An 18,684-nucleotide genomic window follows, 5' to 3' on the forward strand; every position below is an offset into this window, starting at 1 on the left:
AAAGAACTGTTTTCCTCCATCCACATAGAGACTATCTAGACGCAGGTAGGATATTGGAATTGTCCTGGTGGTTTGGCAATAGATGCCAAACTGTCCTCACATGCATTTGGCAACCGGCATGCTTCATTCGTTTTTTAGAAATCAGACTGCCGATCTTCATATATGGAATATGGAATTGTCTAAGGTAATCAAGAAAAAAAAATGACCCAAATAGGCAAGCTTTTTAAAAATTGGTAAATGAATGGAGAATGGTACACCTTGGGCAAACAATGGAGTAATAGTTAATGGGATGTCTCGGTTGATTATTTCCCATCTTTTGAAAGGGATGTAAAACAAATATTCACAAAGGGTGAGTAAACTATGGCAGAAGAATCCCCCTCCTTTCCCTCAAAGCCTAACTCTTCAGAGACTTCTACTTCAGATATGAGATCATGGTCTACAGGTCTACTAGTATCAAATACCAGTTCATCCCAGCAGAGCTGTTCAGGAGGCAAAAGGCTAGGGTTATCTGTGACGTGAATTTCACAAAGAATAGGAGAACAATAGCTGTGTATGTTTATGTCAATTACTTTGCATACTTGATCTACTGCTATTGTGCCCACATGAACACAAGTGAGAAGACACGAATCATTTCTAATAGAAAGAAACTCAGTAACCTCAAGGTAGGACAAAACAAACTTCACGTAATAAAATAAAATTTCGTTAAATGGTTTTCATTTTAGAGACAGTGCTTCTTTCCCTTAATATCCTGGTAAACTCCTTATCTGGAAAAGTATACTTGTTTTATTGTTTTGTTACTTCATTAATCTATCAACTTCATTTCCAGACTGCAACCAGAATGGAATAGTTTGTATCTCTTTTTTGAACTTAACTGAGTCCAAGAGGTGTTTTTTTTCTCTTTTCTTTTTTTTTCCTTTTTGTTTCCAGATTTTATATTTGAAATTCAATTAAAATATACAACTGAAGTTGGTGGGAAACAGTAGCTCTCTTCCAGGTAAAAGAGCTTACTAAATGTTTTTATCATCACTGGACATTTGTTCAGTCCTACCTGAAAATTAATTTATTTTACTGGTTGGCATGGAAAAGGCATTTTCTAGGAATTTTCTGTGACAGGAAGCACAGCATTAATCCAAGTAAGCACCCAACAGACTAAGTGTATCTGCTGGGGAGCAGTTTTAAATGTTAACTCAATGAAAACATTTACCTCGGTACTTGTTCTGAGAGAGAATTCAGCAGCAGTTACAGTGAACGTGACCCGTGGAGAGCTACGAACACCCCAGGGGGTGGGCCAGCTGAGGAGCACTTTCCAGGGAACAAGAACAATGATATTGCAAGAAGCTACAAAACAATATTGCGGTAGTTATAGTGATCACTACTATAGTGATCGTGGCCTGGGTCAATGTTCCAAATATTAATGCAAGGAACACACTAGACTTTATAGGATTAGAATATTTTCCTTACACTAAGAACCAGTTGATGGCGCATGATGAGTGGTGATGATCCATTTACTCTGTTTCGTTCTACGACATTTCTTAGTTAGATCTCCTTTTTCCTATGTTAATTATCTATATTCCATGGCAGTATATATTCGTCATCTAAAATGAGAACACTGTACCTATGGTATACCTCAACGGTCTCACACACACGCACACAGACACGCACACACACGTGTACCCTATACATACATGTATGGACAGTATGTGTAAAATGTTCATTTGCAGTGGGTAAGCTCTCTGAAAGCAGCCAAACCAGCCTTCCCGAGTATAGCGAACCATTAGACCTCAATGAAAAGCCTTATCAACTATTTAGCTCCAACATGAAATTTTAACCCTTGTCCATGTGGTAATTGGTTTAAATGCCTTTTGTGTGTGTATGTTTTCTTTTTTCTTTTTGATTTTATTTTTTTTGAAGTCATCCAAAGAATCTCCAAGATTGACATGATATGTAGAATCTAATGGACTGACATCTCTGTTTATTTCGCTTATCACACAGTTGTATAATACTCTTTCTGCTGAAACACTTGAGTTGTTTTGAGTTGCCATCAATGTATCTGTATTTGGCTAAGGCAGGTTTGACTTTCTAGAGAAAGTCCAGCCCATCTGCAAATGGACAGCTTCTTCTACACAAACATCAATGTTCACTAAAGACAAATCTAAGTATATGTATATATGGTATATATACATATATATGTACACGTAAAATGGATTGGGAAGTCCTTTGGTTTAGACGGGATTAAATATGTACTTCCCAAGTGCATAGGTTTCCTTTGACCAACCTGTTCAAAACACAAATAAGAAAAATGCCATGGCAATTTTGACATTTACTGTCTTTTCCCCTATTTAGAGGCCCCCTTTCTACTCCTCTCCATCTTTCTTAAGCATTTTATTTTTAAAAGCAGTGAGATCTTTTGGCCTTCCAACGCTTCATTCATTCGTCCATTCCTTGGAAGAGCTCTAAGATCACATCCCCAAACTTATCTTTAGTGGAGAACAAGGTTGTAAAGAACATTTCCCTCTTCTTTGATTCTCTCTTCCCCCCAGGAAGTGGACACCTTGATGTGTCATGAACAATTCACTCTTGATCTGACTTTCCTTGTTACCCCTGGCCAGCCCAAGCAGCTGAGGAGTGAGCTTTACTCTCCCTGCATCATTGTGCAATACTGGAAAAGAAAAATAATCCATTTGTCTACACCCTTCAGACTGTAGTGACATGATCAGGGTTCTCTTGAATCTCTATGCATTCAATTTCCTCTCTCTCCTTCCGTTTGGCGCGTTTCTTTTTCTTGTGGTGCTTTTTGGAAGGGGGGAAAAAGGTTAGGAACACGGGTAAGATAACAAAACAGTGCAGAAGTGTGCAACCCCCAGTGAGCAGCAAGCATTTGAACAGTGTGAAGGTCAGGTTTGAAGGCACAAATAGGAGGGGGACCAACCCAATAAGAAAAGAAGTAACATTTTGCAAAATGGCTGTCCCATGCTCTTGTAGGGAGCTTTTTATACATTGTGTTCGGGTGTGCTCAGTTGCTAGTACAAATGTGTAAAGCAGTGGTGCACAGTGGTCAATGGCAAAATTTAAAGTGTAGATAAGGCACAAGATAGAAATGCAATCCATGTCGACGTTCCATAGCGTCATTAAGCCCAGAACGCCCAGCTCAATTGAGGTGACACTAAGAATGAGCCAGAAGTTTCCCAGAGGGTGGATCACTAGGAAAAAAGTCAGGATTAACACCAGGAGGACACCGAAGCCTGCAATCAGAACAGGCACCGTGACAGACAAGCCATAATGATCCGTGAACACAAAGGAGGGGTTGAACACGATGAATCGGATGCTCTTTGACAGGGACAGGGGCCTCAATTTTTCCAACACTTCTATGACTTCCTTCTGCTTGTCTCTGCTAGTCCTGGCCACCAGATACAAGCGAGAAGCGATAATATTGTTTTCATCCCCTGCTTTGGAGAAGATGATATCGTTTCGAAAATGCTGGAATTCTGGCTTTTTTAAAAACGAACTTTGTAGGACACTGATAAAGTCACTCTTGTTACTGGCACTGATGTTGCTAACTTTCAGGAACTGGTAATACTGCTCCACCCAGGACACTGCAGTGAACCCACTACAGAGCCTCCTCAGATCCTCCTGGACGCTGCTGTTCCAGTACTCCAGCGGCTCGTAGATGTAGAATCCTATCACCGGGCTGTAGTTGCTGAAATATTTCTGCTGAACCATGGCGTAGGAAACACTCGGAGAATCACTGGCTAGTAGATTGATGATGTTGGCCCTGTCGCTGATCTGCAAGCACCCCATGAAGGAGAAGGAGGCATAAATGAGATAGAGGATGACGACAAACGGCTTCACGTAGATATTGGTAATCCATTCGTTGTAATGTTCGCGTAGGAAGTGCTGAATAAAATGGTGCTGGTAGGGGTTCGTCTCATGATGGGATGTCTGTTGATGCCCGTCACTCATCACTGTCTGGAACCACACAGGTTTGCGGTCCAGGTATTCCGCGGAGGGGATCTTACAGCAAAAGATGCTGTGGTAGCGGTTTTGCTCTAGTTGGCCCGCGAAGACCAGACAGGAGCCAAAGAATGAGAAAATGTAGAAGTAGTTCAACAGAATGGAGACACACATGTTCTGACAGAAGACCTTCACAGCCTCTATGTTTGTGAATGGGCTGGCACCCATGCCAAAGGTAATGAAGTACAAGGAGCTGGTCATGGTATAGGTGACCATCACATCAGAATAGGCATCTGCAACCCTGTCTTTGAAGGGTAAATTCTCTCTTGTTCTGCGCCATCCGGACAGAAGCTCAAACACTCCTTTAGTTCCATGACCTAGTTTTTTTTTAGAAAAGAGAAAGAATCATTGTTTTTATTTCCTCCTATGGTTCAAGTGAGCTCTTTATAGACTATCTATGCTAAGCAGCACTTTATACTCTAATCTTCAAAATGCTATGATCCTCATATCAGGGTCTCAAAATCTGAGTTACGCAACAGGATATAGTTAGTCTGGGTGTCTATTTTAGCGAAGTCCAAGTTAATTGGTGTTCTGGATAAAATTAAACATGTACTGTCTGTCTTATTAATTTTACAAGTCGTAAGTATAATTGACATTATTATGTGATTCCCACCCCCACGCCCCCGCCCCAGACACATGCTGTCTCCTAAGTGGATCATAAGTTGTAAATGGCAGGGACTGTTATTCATACATCTTCAAATGCCCCACTTCAATTGACTGCTCGATCAGTTGATGTATTGACTGACAGTCCCTAACCTCCATTTCAAGCTGACTTATGGGCTGATTTAGGAAATTATAAGATGATTTTCAACACTTAAAAATCACTTAAAATTGATTTTGCAATGTTTAATAATCTGCTTGGTGGCCAGATGGCTTAGAAACCAATTCCTATAGATTTGATTAATTAACATTGAGTGTGAATTGAAAAAATCCTCCAGGTCACATAAAAGACAGGGGAAGACCTTCAGAGCAAGAGATCATAGCAAGTATTTCCTTTGGGTTCCTCACAGAGCTTTTATTCACACAGTATGAACGCTGACTAGCATTTACTTCCTTAAAGTGGATGTGGAATGCTTCTTTTTAATCAGCTTCTGTGCATTCTTTAGTAGGCGTAAATAAGCAAAAGCTTTATTCCACAAATATTACTTGAGCACCTGCTATGTACCAGATACTGTTCGATATTGAATTGCCACCACCCTCTCCGCTCCCCACCTTGCCTGCTTCTTCACCCACCCCAGGCATTTAAGAGCTCTGAAGATACCACCACTTGCTTCCTTACCAGCCAAAGCAGAAAACAGCTGGGAAAGCAAAGGGACTATGCTATACCTTCAATTTCCCTCTTTTTCACTTCCCTGAATTAGCTCTGTCAATTACCATCCACAATGCATCAATTGGTAACTTTCTGACTGAGAGAAAATCTTCATGCATCACTCTTGCCCTTGTAGGCAAAGCAATACTACACACAAACCTTTTCTATGAATGGATACAAGCTGTGCTTGGGCTCTTCTCCAAGAAATCCATTAGAGGAGGATGTAGCTTAAAGGCACAAAATGACCTAGTTCAAGAAAACTTGGAAAATGGACTTTGTGGGACACCTAGATATTGGAGCAACTCACTTAGCAATGCTTTAACAAACATAATGGCTGAGGTCTTACTATAACCACTGATCCTGTGTTGTTGATAGAGTTGCTAATTGGCGTACATAATTTTCCCCTTCTTTATTACTTTTATTTGGGACTACAATGGGCACGATTAAAAACCATTTCTCAGCCTACCTTTCAACTCGAGGTGGTTCATATGATGTATTTCTGGATAATATAACTGATAGTCACCTAAGGATGCTTATTAGAAAACCAGAGGCTTTGCCGTAAATGGTATCATGGAGCCACCAGTAAGAGCCACGGTCTACCATCGTTTCTAATTATCTTTATTTTTATTTTTTTGCATTTATTTATTTTTGAGAGAGCACTAGTTGGGGAGGGGCAGAGAGAGAGAGAGAGAGAGAGAGAGAGAGAGAGAGAATCCAAAGCAGGCTCCAGGCTCTGAGCCATCAGCACAGAGCCCGACGTGGGGCTTGAACACAAAAACTGTGAGATCATGACTTGAGCTGAAGTCGGATGCTCAACCGACTGAGCCACCCAGGCGCCCCTCTAATTATCTTTAAAGAGAACCCAATCTCTGCTTATCTAAGCCACTGTAAGTAAGGTTATCATATACAGTTGAACTTTTTCCTAACCAACAAAGCTTTGTAGGTGAGTTAACATTTACTTAAACCTCTTTTATGAGGAGCTAAGAATTCTTGCTTTATAGTTAATTTGACTCTAGTATTTACAGGTTTAAATATATATATATATATATATATATATATATATATATATATATATATTTAAATATATATAATCAAATTATATATCAAATTGATTATATATAATCAATTATATATATATTAAATATATATAATCAAATTATAATTTGATTAAAAAAAATTGGTTCATCTCTTTTGGGAGTTTTTAAGATTAATTATTAATTGTTACTGCATTGGGGTTGTTCTTATCCTAAATATAAATCTATTGATTCTCCAAAGTTCTCTCTTCTGGGTCTCCAGTCAGAAAAGATAAATTTATCCTAGCAAATAGAAAAGATTAGGCAAATTGCATTTATGTATAAGGTAAGTTTTTGTTGTTGTTGTTTTGGAGGCAGTGATCTATTACTTATTACATTTAATTACTAGCTCAACATGTATGTGCATTGCATTAGGTCTAATAATTCTTTAATTTTTTAAAAATGTTTATTTTTGAGAGAGAGTGAGAGAGACAGACAGACGGAGTGTGAGTAGGGGAGGGGCAGAGAGAGAGGGAGACACAGAATCTGAAGCAGGCTCCAGGCTCTGGGCTCTAGGCTCTGAGCTGTCAGCACAGAGCCCGGCGTGGGGCTCGAACCCATGAACCATAAGATCACGACCTGAGCTGAAGTCAGATGCTTAACCGACTGAGCCACCCAGGAGTCCCAAGTCTAATACTTCTTAACATCATTAATTCTTCATTTCTATCTTCTGCAAGACTCCTTGACAAAACAGAATACCGGATCTTTCATTCCCTTGACAAAAACATAATATTAGAATATTAGCTGAAGTAATTAAAAGAATTCTTTTAATTAGAGCACTTCTCTTCTGAAATGAGGACTCTTGCTATCTTTGTAGTTATAAGGGGGAGAAGGCTACATGGGGCTACAGCTAAATTTGGCTTTCCTTTACTAATGGTCACTTTTGTGAATATTAGGTACACTATGTAGGCCAGATTGTTGCTTTATATAGTACAAAGGTCTGTACGTGTGGGAAGATGATGCTAAACTATATTAGGTTAACTAACCACTTTAAGTGTGATAAAGTGAAAACTGAAAACATAATTTCCAAACTTTGTTTGGAGAGGACATTTTATCCCATTCATAGGTTTGGATATTTTACAGACTATTCCTACGGATAGGAATCATTTGATTCTCACCATAATCTGGCCATTTCCTTGCTGGTCTAATCTATGACCTGCTTCAGCTAGGGTAGTCTTTCTTCTCACCATGAACCTGCCCATGATCGGTCTTAAGTTCTTAGTTTTATTCATGCTTTTTTTTCTCTGTCTTGCAATACCTTCTCCTTATCGCTGGTCATATGGACGTTTTGTCCATCAATCTGTTAAGTGTCAGCTCAGTTCTCTTCTTTGCCAGGAATTCATCTCTGACAATTCCAGACATATTGATTTTTTTTCTGTTCCTTAAAGTCTTACTGCACTAATTAGTTACTCATTTTGGCACAAAACCATGTGCTGTTCTGCTCTGGAACAAAATGGTTTTCCTAGGATATGTTCTATTTCTTTGGTTAGAGTGCAAATTCTTCAAGGTCAGGGAATACATTTTATGCTTCGCAGAACAATCTGGCAGAGTTATAGATGCCCAGAAGATGCCCACTAATCTCTTATTGAATTAAATCAATTCTTGATTCTAGATGGGTCATAAAAATGTATCTTTTCATTACTTATTCTAAGATTTATTATGCATCTTTATATCTATATTGTGTCCAGAAGTATACACTTTTCATTCAATTCAACCCAATATGTATTTATTTTGACTTGTTACACATGAGTACCTATACTAGTCAATATATAAAACATAAAGGTAAACAAGAAACACACTATTTTCCAATATCTGTCAGACCAGAAGGTCATTTTCACTTGGGTAATTCTGAGACAGAGATTATAGATATGAATTTTATAAGCTGTCCTGTAGGATGCTCAGAAGAATTTCCTGACCTCTACTAACTAGATGTCAGCAGCACACTTCACAATTGTGAGAACCAAATATGTCTCCAGACATTGCCAAATGCTGACTGGGGGACAAAATTGCACCCAATTGAGAATTACTGGTGTAATTAAAAAAAAAAAGTACACACACACACATATGTATTTTAATCACCTTTTCCTGATTGTAAAAACAGGACATACTTCCATCAAAAAAATTGGGAAAGATGGAAAAAATAACGGTTCAAAGTTATTTTATATTCCTGCAACACAGATAATTGCTGTTAACAATTTTGCATATTTCTGCCAGTTTTGTATGTATACAAGTATGTATTAAACTTATCCATCCATCCATCCATCCATCCATCCATCCATCCATCTATCTATCCATCCATCCATCCAGATTGGTAACTACTTAATTATCTAACAGAACAGGGCTCCTGTAAAGAGAAATTAGAATTTGGGATTACTCTTGTCGCTATCCAGTTGTCCTGTCAACTGTGGGAAGCCTGTTTCCAAACCTCTGCAGTATTTTCTCTCTTGGTTTCTTACTTTTGACTTTGGGTTCCATTCTGAGGCTAAAACCATTTTTTGAACATCTACTCACTTGAAAGAAGCCCAGCTATTTCCCATAGCTTTTTAAAAGTGTATATTCACTAGTTTTCCACACTTACCAAGGGTCCTATTGCAATTCAGACAAGATACCTGAAATTAAAGAAAGTGACCTACCATCACAGATGATGATGATAGTGTGGCTTGCCCCACTGGACCATGACCTGAACTAATTCTATCGTATTTCCTTTTGGTGCTTAGTCCTGACAGTTTGTTGTTTCTCTCCCATTCCTGCACAAATCCTTAATCTCCACCTAAGGCCTCTGCTTTATGAACCACTCCATTCGAGTTGCTGACTGGTGAGAGACATAGACGTGAGCCGTTAATTGGATTGTAAAGAATAACCGGAATTCTTTCTAAGCGGAGATGAATGCTATGGACTGTGAAAACACACCTGGTTCTTTCTGAGGGATCAGGGAAAGCTCCAAAAGTTTCTGACACATAGAGGATGATGCAGTCTAGACTGATGGAATGACATGAATTCAGGCACAAATGCCTGTAAATCAAAAGGAGGTGGTTGTGGTTTTAATATTAGCTTGTTGGTATAGCCGTTTATGCCATTGCTGGAACAATGCATTTACTATTTCAGGAGATGACTGCCAAACTTTGATCATGATTTCCTTCAATTATTAGCATATGTTTGCAAACTATATTACAATACCATAATAAGCGGCTCGACTGGGATAACTAAGCTTTCTCTTGGAAAAGTTTCATGAAAAAACAGAGAACTCTTAAAAATGCTTTGGACAGAGTTGGAACCGGGAGGACAATTCAAGGAGGGCAATGAAATAAAAGATTTGGGTGTATGTGTGTATATTGAGTACTCCAAAAGTCTTCAGCAATGTTGTTGGAGACCTCTTTCCAAATGAAAGCAAAGGGAAGCCTTGTGCAATAACAAGTGAAACTTACATGACACCTGGCTAAAACAAAATCTGGATATTGAACCGGCGTTTGATTAGTATTAGGAATATTACTCTATTTAACAATAATTTAACAATTTCTCCTATTTACAATGGATTAATATGACAAAAAAATGAAGATTATGTGGATTCTTCTTTTGGTCATGGTACTGTAGGTCAGCCAGAGAGAAAATTTTGAATGGTTAAAATTTAAGAACATACACTTTTGTTACCAAACAAAACTGATTTCAGTCATAAATGAGCTGAACAATATTCAGAATGGGTTGTAATTCCCTTGAGCCTGAAGTAATCACTTTACAGACAACTAAACAGGACTTCTAAAGTAAGACAGATGTTCTCTGAGAACAGATTCCTTCCCACATTTAACAACATTTCTCTAAACTCTTGTATTCCAGTGTAAATTTCCATACTGTGATTGTACCTACAGTGACTTAGGAAAACTCTGGTGACAGGGCTCGGCCTAAAATCACTTCCTTCCAAGGAAGTATTGTTCATCAGTAAATGCAATACAAATTTGACAGTTTCCATGTCAATCCCAAACCCAATCTCTCCCCAAACCAGAATTCCAAAGAAAATACTTTTAACAAGGATCAAATCTAATCAGAACTAATTGTAACTGATTCAATTAGTACTCCCTACTGGGCTTTTCTTGATATATTACTTTAATAAGCACCATCTGTGGGCTTCTAATTCTTTCTAATCAGCTGAATTAGAATTCTCTTCATTTGCCTCGAGGAGATGTACTAGTGGGCCTCCCTTTATACTTGAATATGTCAAGCCTTCTGCAGGTCATGAGAGCTTGATATCTCTGGTTTCAGCAACATAAGAATTAAGGCAAAAATAATATTCCTTCTTATGATCTGCTCCAGAGAAATCTTTTTATTTCTTTAATCTCATTTATTTATTTCTTTAATCTCATTTACTTCTGCTTTGGTTGGCTATGCTTTCAGTAACTGTGTTTGTGGAAATCACCCTTAAGCTCAGGTGGAAAAGCGTATTTTGATTTTCTACTGGGCTCTCAGGCTAGGTGACTTCCCAATACTAATCAAATGAATAAATAATGAATGAAAAAAATAAAATCCAGCCAACTGAGCCAGTAAAGCAGCTAACAGCAGCAACAACAGAACAGCAACAACAATAACAACTCCACCACCACCCCCACCACCACAAAATCTGGATATTGAATCAGCATTTTTAGTTACCATTCACCTGTTCAGCATTATATGGGATACTCATCCATTGTTCCTTCTGTTTAGTTGGCTGTTCCCGCTTATATTTTAAAGATACCACTCAAACATGATCTCATCTCTAATATCTTCTGGTTGCCCTCTTCATCCCTAACTCACATGCTTAGAAGCCTCTCTGCATTCCAACACATATGGTAATGTCAACTAATAAAATTATCCATCGGTGTGCCTGTTTTTTTTATGTAAGTCTGTAAGGCCCTCACTGTCTAGGGTAGGCACTGTCTTTTCCATTTTTATATTTCAATTATTTGACACTAATTGGCGCTCAATAAATGTTTGTGAAATTGAATTGGCCATGATCTGTGTCTAGTCTTAAAGATATTCTTAAGGGGCGCCTGGGTGGCTCAGCCAATTAAGCATCTGACTCAGTCTCAGGTCATGAGTTCGAGCCCTGCGTCGGGCTCTGTGTTGACAGCTCAGAGCCTGGAGTCTGCTTTGGATACTGTGTCTCCCTCTCTGTCCCTCCCCAACTCACACTCTGTCTCTGCCTCTCTCTAAAGATAGATAAACATTAAAAAAGATATATTTTTAAGTGTGCTTGCCGTGATTATTACTAAGAACTCTATATTTAGCATAAGTGTCTGTGAAATAGAAATTCCCTCATTTTACTGAGAAGGGCACTTGAGTGTTACCTTGGTGGTGATTCTATGGCAGAGGCAATGATAGGTATCAGTGACGTTCAATTGCACAGTAGCATGTAATTCATTAATTTGACTGGTTCAGCATTACAAATGTCTGAGAAATGGAATATCAAATTGAAAAGCTTGTTCTAAATTGTTATTTGGCAGGGTAGAAATGATTTTGTAAAGTATTCCTGCTCCCTAAGAGATGGATTTTTTTTAGACATTTTCTAATCCTCATAATCTCTCACCTGGAGGTGGTGATCAGTGTGTATTTTAGACTGACTACTTTTAATCAATGTTCATCAGAATAAACAGGTGATTATCAAGCTCTATACACAAAGGATGGCCAGGGCTCTTGCCTTTTGATACCTATATAGCCTAAAAGACATAGAGTAGGATGTTATTTAACAGGAATTTTCTTTTTTTAAAAAAATGTTTAGTTATTTATTTATTTTGGGAGACAGAGATAGAAAGTGGGCAGGGGAGGGGCAGAGAGAAAGGGAGACAGAGAATCCCAAGTAGGCTCTGCACTGCCAGCCTGGATCCTGATGTGGGCCTTCAATGGGCAAACCAGGAGATCATGACCTGAACTGAAATCAAGAGTCAGAGGCTTAACAGGTTGACCCAACCAGGTGCCCCTCAACAGGAATTTTCTTTTTTCTTTTCTTTTCTTTTTTTTTTTAATATGAAATCTATTGTCATATTGGTTTCCATACAACACCCGGTGCTCGTCCCAACAGGTGCAAGCTGCTGTTGCCAGGGGCATATTTGATTGTTTTACCTGAAACTTGTGATGGTGTCGTGCAATGGGGGTGGGTCTAGCTTCATATTACTGTTACCCAGGAAGTGACTTCTCTTGAAATGTCCCCATCCCCGTACAGAAGGAAATAGGCTAAAACGCATGGTAAAGAGGCACCATATTGCAATGAAAAGAGGAATTAGAAGGAATCTGAACAGCCACTCTTAGCACTTAGTAGGAGGTTAGAGGATTTTATTAGGTTCCTAAGAGAAAAAAAATGGAATTTAGTAACAGATTCTTACTGTATGTTTTTTCAGAGCTGTTGTGTATTTTATACATATCCTAATGTATAGAAAAGGGCATATAGTCTCACTCCAGAGTTGCATTCCATCATTTTTGCTAATTTATTTTGTAGTTCTACATAAAGTTGAGTGTAAAGAATCTAATAAGTGTGTGTGTGTGTGTGTGTGTGTGTGTCCTCACATACACATGTGAGTATATGTAGATCTCAATATACATATGAGAGAGAGAGAGAAAGAAGGGGAAGGAAATAGCAATAGAGATAGGGAATGGGATTGTTTCAAAACCTGGTGACTATTGCAGCTAAAGTTTTAATACTCAGAGGGGGTAAAACTAGGTAGACAATGTGGTTACTAGCACATCCCCAGAGTTAGATTGATTGAGTTCAAATCTCAGGACCCTTTCTTCCTAGCTCTGTGACCTTGGGCAGGTTGTTTTTTTAAACCGCTCTACATTTCAGTTTCCTCATCTATAATTAGATAACAATGGGGGCTACATCATAGGATTGTTATCAGTTTCAGATAAGTTAACATATGCACTTGGCACACGGTAAGTGCTCTATTGAATGGAAAAATTTGGTGCTGGCAACAGCAGGTTGTTTGCATCAAGAACATTCCAAATCATTTGCCGTGGAATGCCACCTTCTGAATGCAGCTTGGTTTTTGCTATCTTTACCACCACAGCTGAGTTGGCTTTTGGGGGGGGGATCCCCAGTGCTCTCTTTTCAGCTTTTCTTGCTGTGGCGCCTCCAGTGCTGCCAGAAGATGAAGCAATCCTGCAGAGCCAGCGTGCATACGATGGCTTGCTTTCTCGTCCTCTCCCTCTTTCTGGTATTCCCATTCAGGGGAAAAAAGACTACAAGCAAGCTATTTGTTTTTTTCTCAATGCTTTCCATGTCTTTCAAGTTCTATGAAATGAAGATACATTGCTTTTGAGAAAGAGAAAAGCAGCTGTCAAGTTGGCCTTGGGTGTTGCCAGGCCCTGGTCTGGCACCCACAGCTAGGCTTAGCGTTGACCACAGACAGTCTGGCAGAATTGCATCAGATAAGACCAGTCTGACTGAGATGGACTGAGATAAAACAAGACCACCTCATGATTATGACCGAATATAAGCAAAACATAAAAACAAAAACAAAAAACCGCCATAAAATGGACCAAACACCTTCTAATGTCAAGAATGGTAGGAGTGATTGCTGTTTCTTTGCCAATCACAGTTTAGTCTTCATCTCCTGGTCTTTAGTCTGGTCTTCTTGCCTTCTAGGTGTCAGTATTATTAAGATAACTGATCATAGAATTATCCTCTTTTCTTGATAGTGACCAACCGTGCTGTCTTGAACCCTCTTCCAAATCACCTAACACATGCAAAAATCATATAAGTCCATTCTAATACCTTATTCCTGAATTGTTCCACAGTCCCCAATGGTATGTGTTCTTTCTCAATGTAATGAGTCGGTTAATCCAAATTTCTTCATTTATAGTAGTATTCCTGGTGGTCCTTGACTGGGGGGGCATTGACATATTATTATGAATAGGTGTTTTTGGAAAACAAAATAAGTTAAAGCTTTTGTTGTTGACTTTAAGTTGATTTCTTTGAGTTTAGGAGTTAGAGCAGGAGTACTGAGTCAGAGTTAAGCCCTGGAGGATTTGAATTTCCAAATCAAGGGATGGCTTCCTGATGGAAGAAATATTTTGGTTGTGTTCTCAGTGAAAAAAGAATGCCAGTTGGGTATATAAATGGGAAGATGTTCTGAGGAAGATAACACAGATATTAATAGGAAAAGCGAGGAGCAAGCAGTCATGTGATACTAAGAAATCATTGTTTTAAGCAAAGAAGAGCAATTAATGGAAGAATGAGTGGTCAGGCTGAAAATCTTAAAATTGTTAAAAGAAGTGAGTTTGCAGTTTAGAAACTAAACACAAGCACATGCTTAAAAAGTCAAGACTTAGACTAAGGAATCATATGGAAGAAAATAATAAATACAAGAACTTGTAAGAATGAATGAAAATTAAGATATAGTGTTTATTGAGCGAAAGATATTTAAAGAACAAAAATTAGTTAGAAGAATTAATTCATTCATTTGGAGGACATTTCCTGAGTGCCTCCCATTAGGAAAATATGGTCAAATGTCATCTTTCTGAAGTTTAATAACTCCCATTTGTCCCACTTGAAAACCATATCACATCCATATGTCTGAATTTATTATTTCATTAATTATAAGCTTTGGGGATCTTCTATCCTATAAAGAGTAAAAGTGGTGATAAATTAGGATTTCTGTAACATCAAGATCTGGAGAATGATTTCAAAATGCCTGATTCAATCATTGGGAAACATGTCTGAAATAGAAGTAATCTTACTTAGCAAACCTAAATTACGCATAGCTTTAGTTCCTAATAAATATCACTCAAAAGAAATCTTCAAAGTAGTAGCATGAATTCTTGAAAGAAGTGTAATGCTTCAAAGGGCAAGTTTTCTGGGAGCATCCTTGAGTGTTTTGTGACTTTTTTTTTTTTTTTTTTACCAATGAAGATGAAATAAAATATCCCATGTGTTGGAATTTCTCTCTGAACAGAATGGCTCAAAGCCAGTGGAAACTCAATTAACCAGAAAGCCCAGAAATTGGATCATTTGAATAGCCATTAAATTAATCAACCAGAACTTCCTTTTTGATTCAACTTTTATTGGTTGATTAACTTTATTGGAGAAAATCTTTCTAAAATGCATTAGACTTGTATTACTCTTCCGTGTTCTGTCCTAAAGGAAGAAAGGAGGGAAGGAAGGAAGGAAGGAAGGAAGGAAAGAAGGAAGTTGAAAAGAAAACAGTATGTGTAGCAATTAAAAGGATGTACTCTAGAGTAACACATTTTGGTTCCAGTTCTGGCTCTATCACTGTGTGATGTGTGATGTGGAGAGAAACAATTAGTTTAACCTCTACGTGTCTCATTTTCCTAGTCTAGAAAATGGGGATAAAAATGGCACCTATTTTAAGGGGCAAATAAGAAGATTAAATGAAATAGTAGTTATAATTGCTTACAGCAGTGCCTGACACACAGGAAGCACTCAGTGAGTTAGCTGTTGTTATTTATTGAATAATACTCCACAGGATCATCATTTTATTATGCACAAAAAATCAGGAGGCAGTATGGCATATTGGTTAAAGCATTACATGCTGTGTGGGTTTGAGCTTCCTCACTACCATCAACTAGATGTATGACCTTGAGCAAATTAATCCATGGCTGGATTTGGCAATCTCTAAAATCAAAAGCATAACAGTAGCTTCTTCAAAGGATTGTTATGTTAAAGGAAAAATAGACCCATGGAACCCTTAGTACAAATATCTGGCACACAATTTGTGCTCCCACAAATGTTAGCTATTATTGAAGAGTATTATGTAGTTGTAGAAGTGTGGGAGTTTGGATGAATGTGTACCAGGTTTAGAGAAAAGTTTAAAAGTTCTCTTCTCTGATTTTTATTTTGAAACTTGCCTCTTTTTTTTTGTCCTTAGAAGTTAATTGTGGAAAAGCACTGATTAATAAAGGGTTTTCGTTAACTAGATTCAACTGATTGTGGCATTCCTTGCGTGAGTGTTCTTATTCAAGGTTGCTAATAGAGTTGCTCTCATTTAGCAGGAGGGAAGCTGAAAGGGAGCTTTCCAGACACTGTGTGTTTCTGACTCACAGAGGGAACCCCAGTCATTTCCAGAAGGAGAACACAGCAGAGCTGCTGGACAGATGGCTGAGTTCCATCAGTCCAGAGAGCAAAGAGACCATTTGCAGAAGGCCCTATAAATGACAGAGCTGATATTATTTGAATGTATCCCTGATGAATACAGCCTTCCTTTTCAGCTGAGATGGAAGTTTTCTAGTACTTTCTAGTACTTTCTCCACTTTTAGTGGTCCACAGCTTAGCTTGGCTTTGTCATAGCATGAATTTATAAATAAGAGTTACATCTTTTCTGCTTCTTATAACAATTTCTTGTTAGGTGTTAATTCTCAAAGGCAGGGGATAGAGGACCGTGGGTCATGTGGATAGTAGCCTGGCAGAGGGGGTCCTGAGTACAGGCTTTTGTGTTCATGCACAGCTTCAAACTTCAGTGGTGTTATTCCCTAACTGGATACCTCCATGGGTACTCTCCATGTTGGCTTTCTCAGATGCAGAGCAGAGAATGTAAGCCTGACAGTGTTGCTGAGAATAACAAATAACAAATAATAACAAATAAGGTAACCCACATAAAATGTTTACCACAGTCCCTGGCACGTATCAAACACTCAGTAAATATTAGCATCACTTTTTGCTTATGGGTAAGCGCTCGTGTGGGGCTTAGGCTTTTTGTGTTCGTTGTTCACTACAGCACATGGCTGTTTCATTCTTGAAGTTATCAATAGAAATGACAGTTAGTCATGATAACACGGCAGGCCACTAAACATAGCTTCAGTGAATGAAAATTGTAGGAAACACTTATTGCCTCTTGTGATAAATCTTACTCCTTTCCATCTTGATAATCCCTATGGACTTTGTCCAGCCCATTTCCATTAGGCAAAGATTCATCAAGAAACAATCATGAGAAGAACATCTGTTCTTCATGAGAAACAGATGAAAACTCACCCAGATTGCTATGACTATAAAACAGCTAACTGGACTCTTGGGGAAGGTTGAGTTTTGGCCATGTGACCGTTAGAAAGTTTAGGGAGATAATCTGAAGGTTTTGAGCTCTTTGAGGTATATGAAAACTCTAGGGCTATTCTAGCATTTATAAAAAAAAAAAAAAAAAAAAAAAAAAACCCAAGCAGGCCCACATTATTTATTTCCAGACCATTTTCACTTATAATTGACTGACAACAATTCAGGGCCCAGAAATAGTACGTAAAGAGCTGATGAAAGAATATCAGCAGCTTGCAAAATGTATTATCTCTGTGACACCTTCTGAGATTTCTCAAGGGGTAGACTCTATTAACGCCGGTAGGGAATCTTCAATAAAATAGCACAGCTCTCAAAGAAATTGATCAACTAATCAACAGATATCGAGGAAGGACCTACCATATTCAAGTTGTGGTGCTACACGACAGCACAGTTAGCTTTACCCTGATGAGTGTACTCTTTCTACATACCCAACAAGTGAACATCCTGTCCAGATACTTTTTGAAATTTGGAAAGTTCCTCCATGTTTAGAGTCAATGCTAGTCACCCCCAAATTTCCAAAGTCTGCTACTAATTGTATACTTTGGAACATATGGCAGTTATTCTGCCACATACCCAATAATTCAAATATTGGAGACAATAGCATGGAACCTTCCGTCTTCTCCAGGCCAATCATCCCATTACTTTGACTCTTCCTCTGATGACATCTGCAGAGGAATCAATTTGAAGAACTGTGTAGCAGTAAAAGTGCCTTGAAACCAAGGACCATGTCTTCATTTTTGTTTGTCCCTTGGTACCTAGCAGTGTCGTAAATGCAGCAAGTACTTAAAGAATATTTTTTGAGTCTTGTGTTGTTAAAGTTTTGTAGCTAAACATGCGAAGTTCAAAAGCAGGCTGAAGCATTACAGGGAGTGGCAGATGGTAAGTCCTGTGATCATCTCTTAATTACAGTTCGGGAACACAGCAGAGGGATTGATATCTACATGTTGTCAATTATTACACGCATTCCATCTTCTGTACTGTAGTGGGTGATGACATTCTAGTAAGTTGATGGCAAGGGTGATTTTTGTAACAGATGTGGTCAAGTCAATATTGTACAAAGCCTGTTTTCACCAACTATGGAGGTGCTCAAAGGCAAGATCTATTTCTGTCTCATGAGGCAGAGTATCCTAGGAATGCTTCTTGGATCGGTTTACAAGATCGGCAAATAGCTAATACATGTAAAAACAAAACAAAACTACAAAAGACAGATTTTCCATACTAGCTCACCATGCAGCATGGCAGGCCTAATTTGTCAGTGGAGTTGCTTG

At 38.5% G+C, this 18,684-nt stretch overlaps 1 protein-coding gene across 2 annotated transcripts in view; it reads right to left on the reverse strand.

Moving 5' to 3' along the window:
• Window positions 1-834: 834 nt before the first annotated feature.
• The window catches only part of PTCHD4 (patched domain containing 4), a 180,315-nt gene continuing 162,465 nt past the window's right edge, over window positions 835-18,684 (reverse strand). For both annotated transcript variants that reach the window (XM_078446982.2, XM_078446981.2), the window contains one exon: window positions 835-4,328. In XM_078446982.2, coding sequence (XP_078303108.1) covers window positions 2,695-4,328 — 1,634 coding nt within the window. In that variant the 3' untranslated portion in view covers window positions 835-2,694. The remainder of the gene's footprint in view (window positions 4,329-18,684) is intronic.

This window comes from Panthera onca, chromosome B2 (assembly GCF_046562875.1).
Source record: "Panthera onca isolate mPanOnc1 chromosome B2, mPanOnc1 haplotype 2, whole genome shotgun sequence".
NCBI classification, from domain to species: domain Eukaryota; kingdom Metazoa; phylum Chordata; class Mammalia; order Carnivora; family Felidae; genus Panthera; species Panthera onca.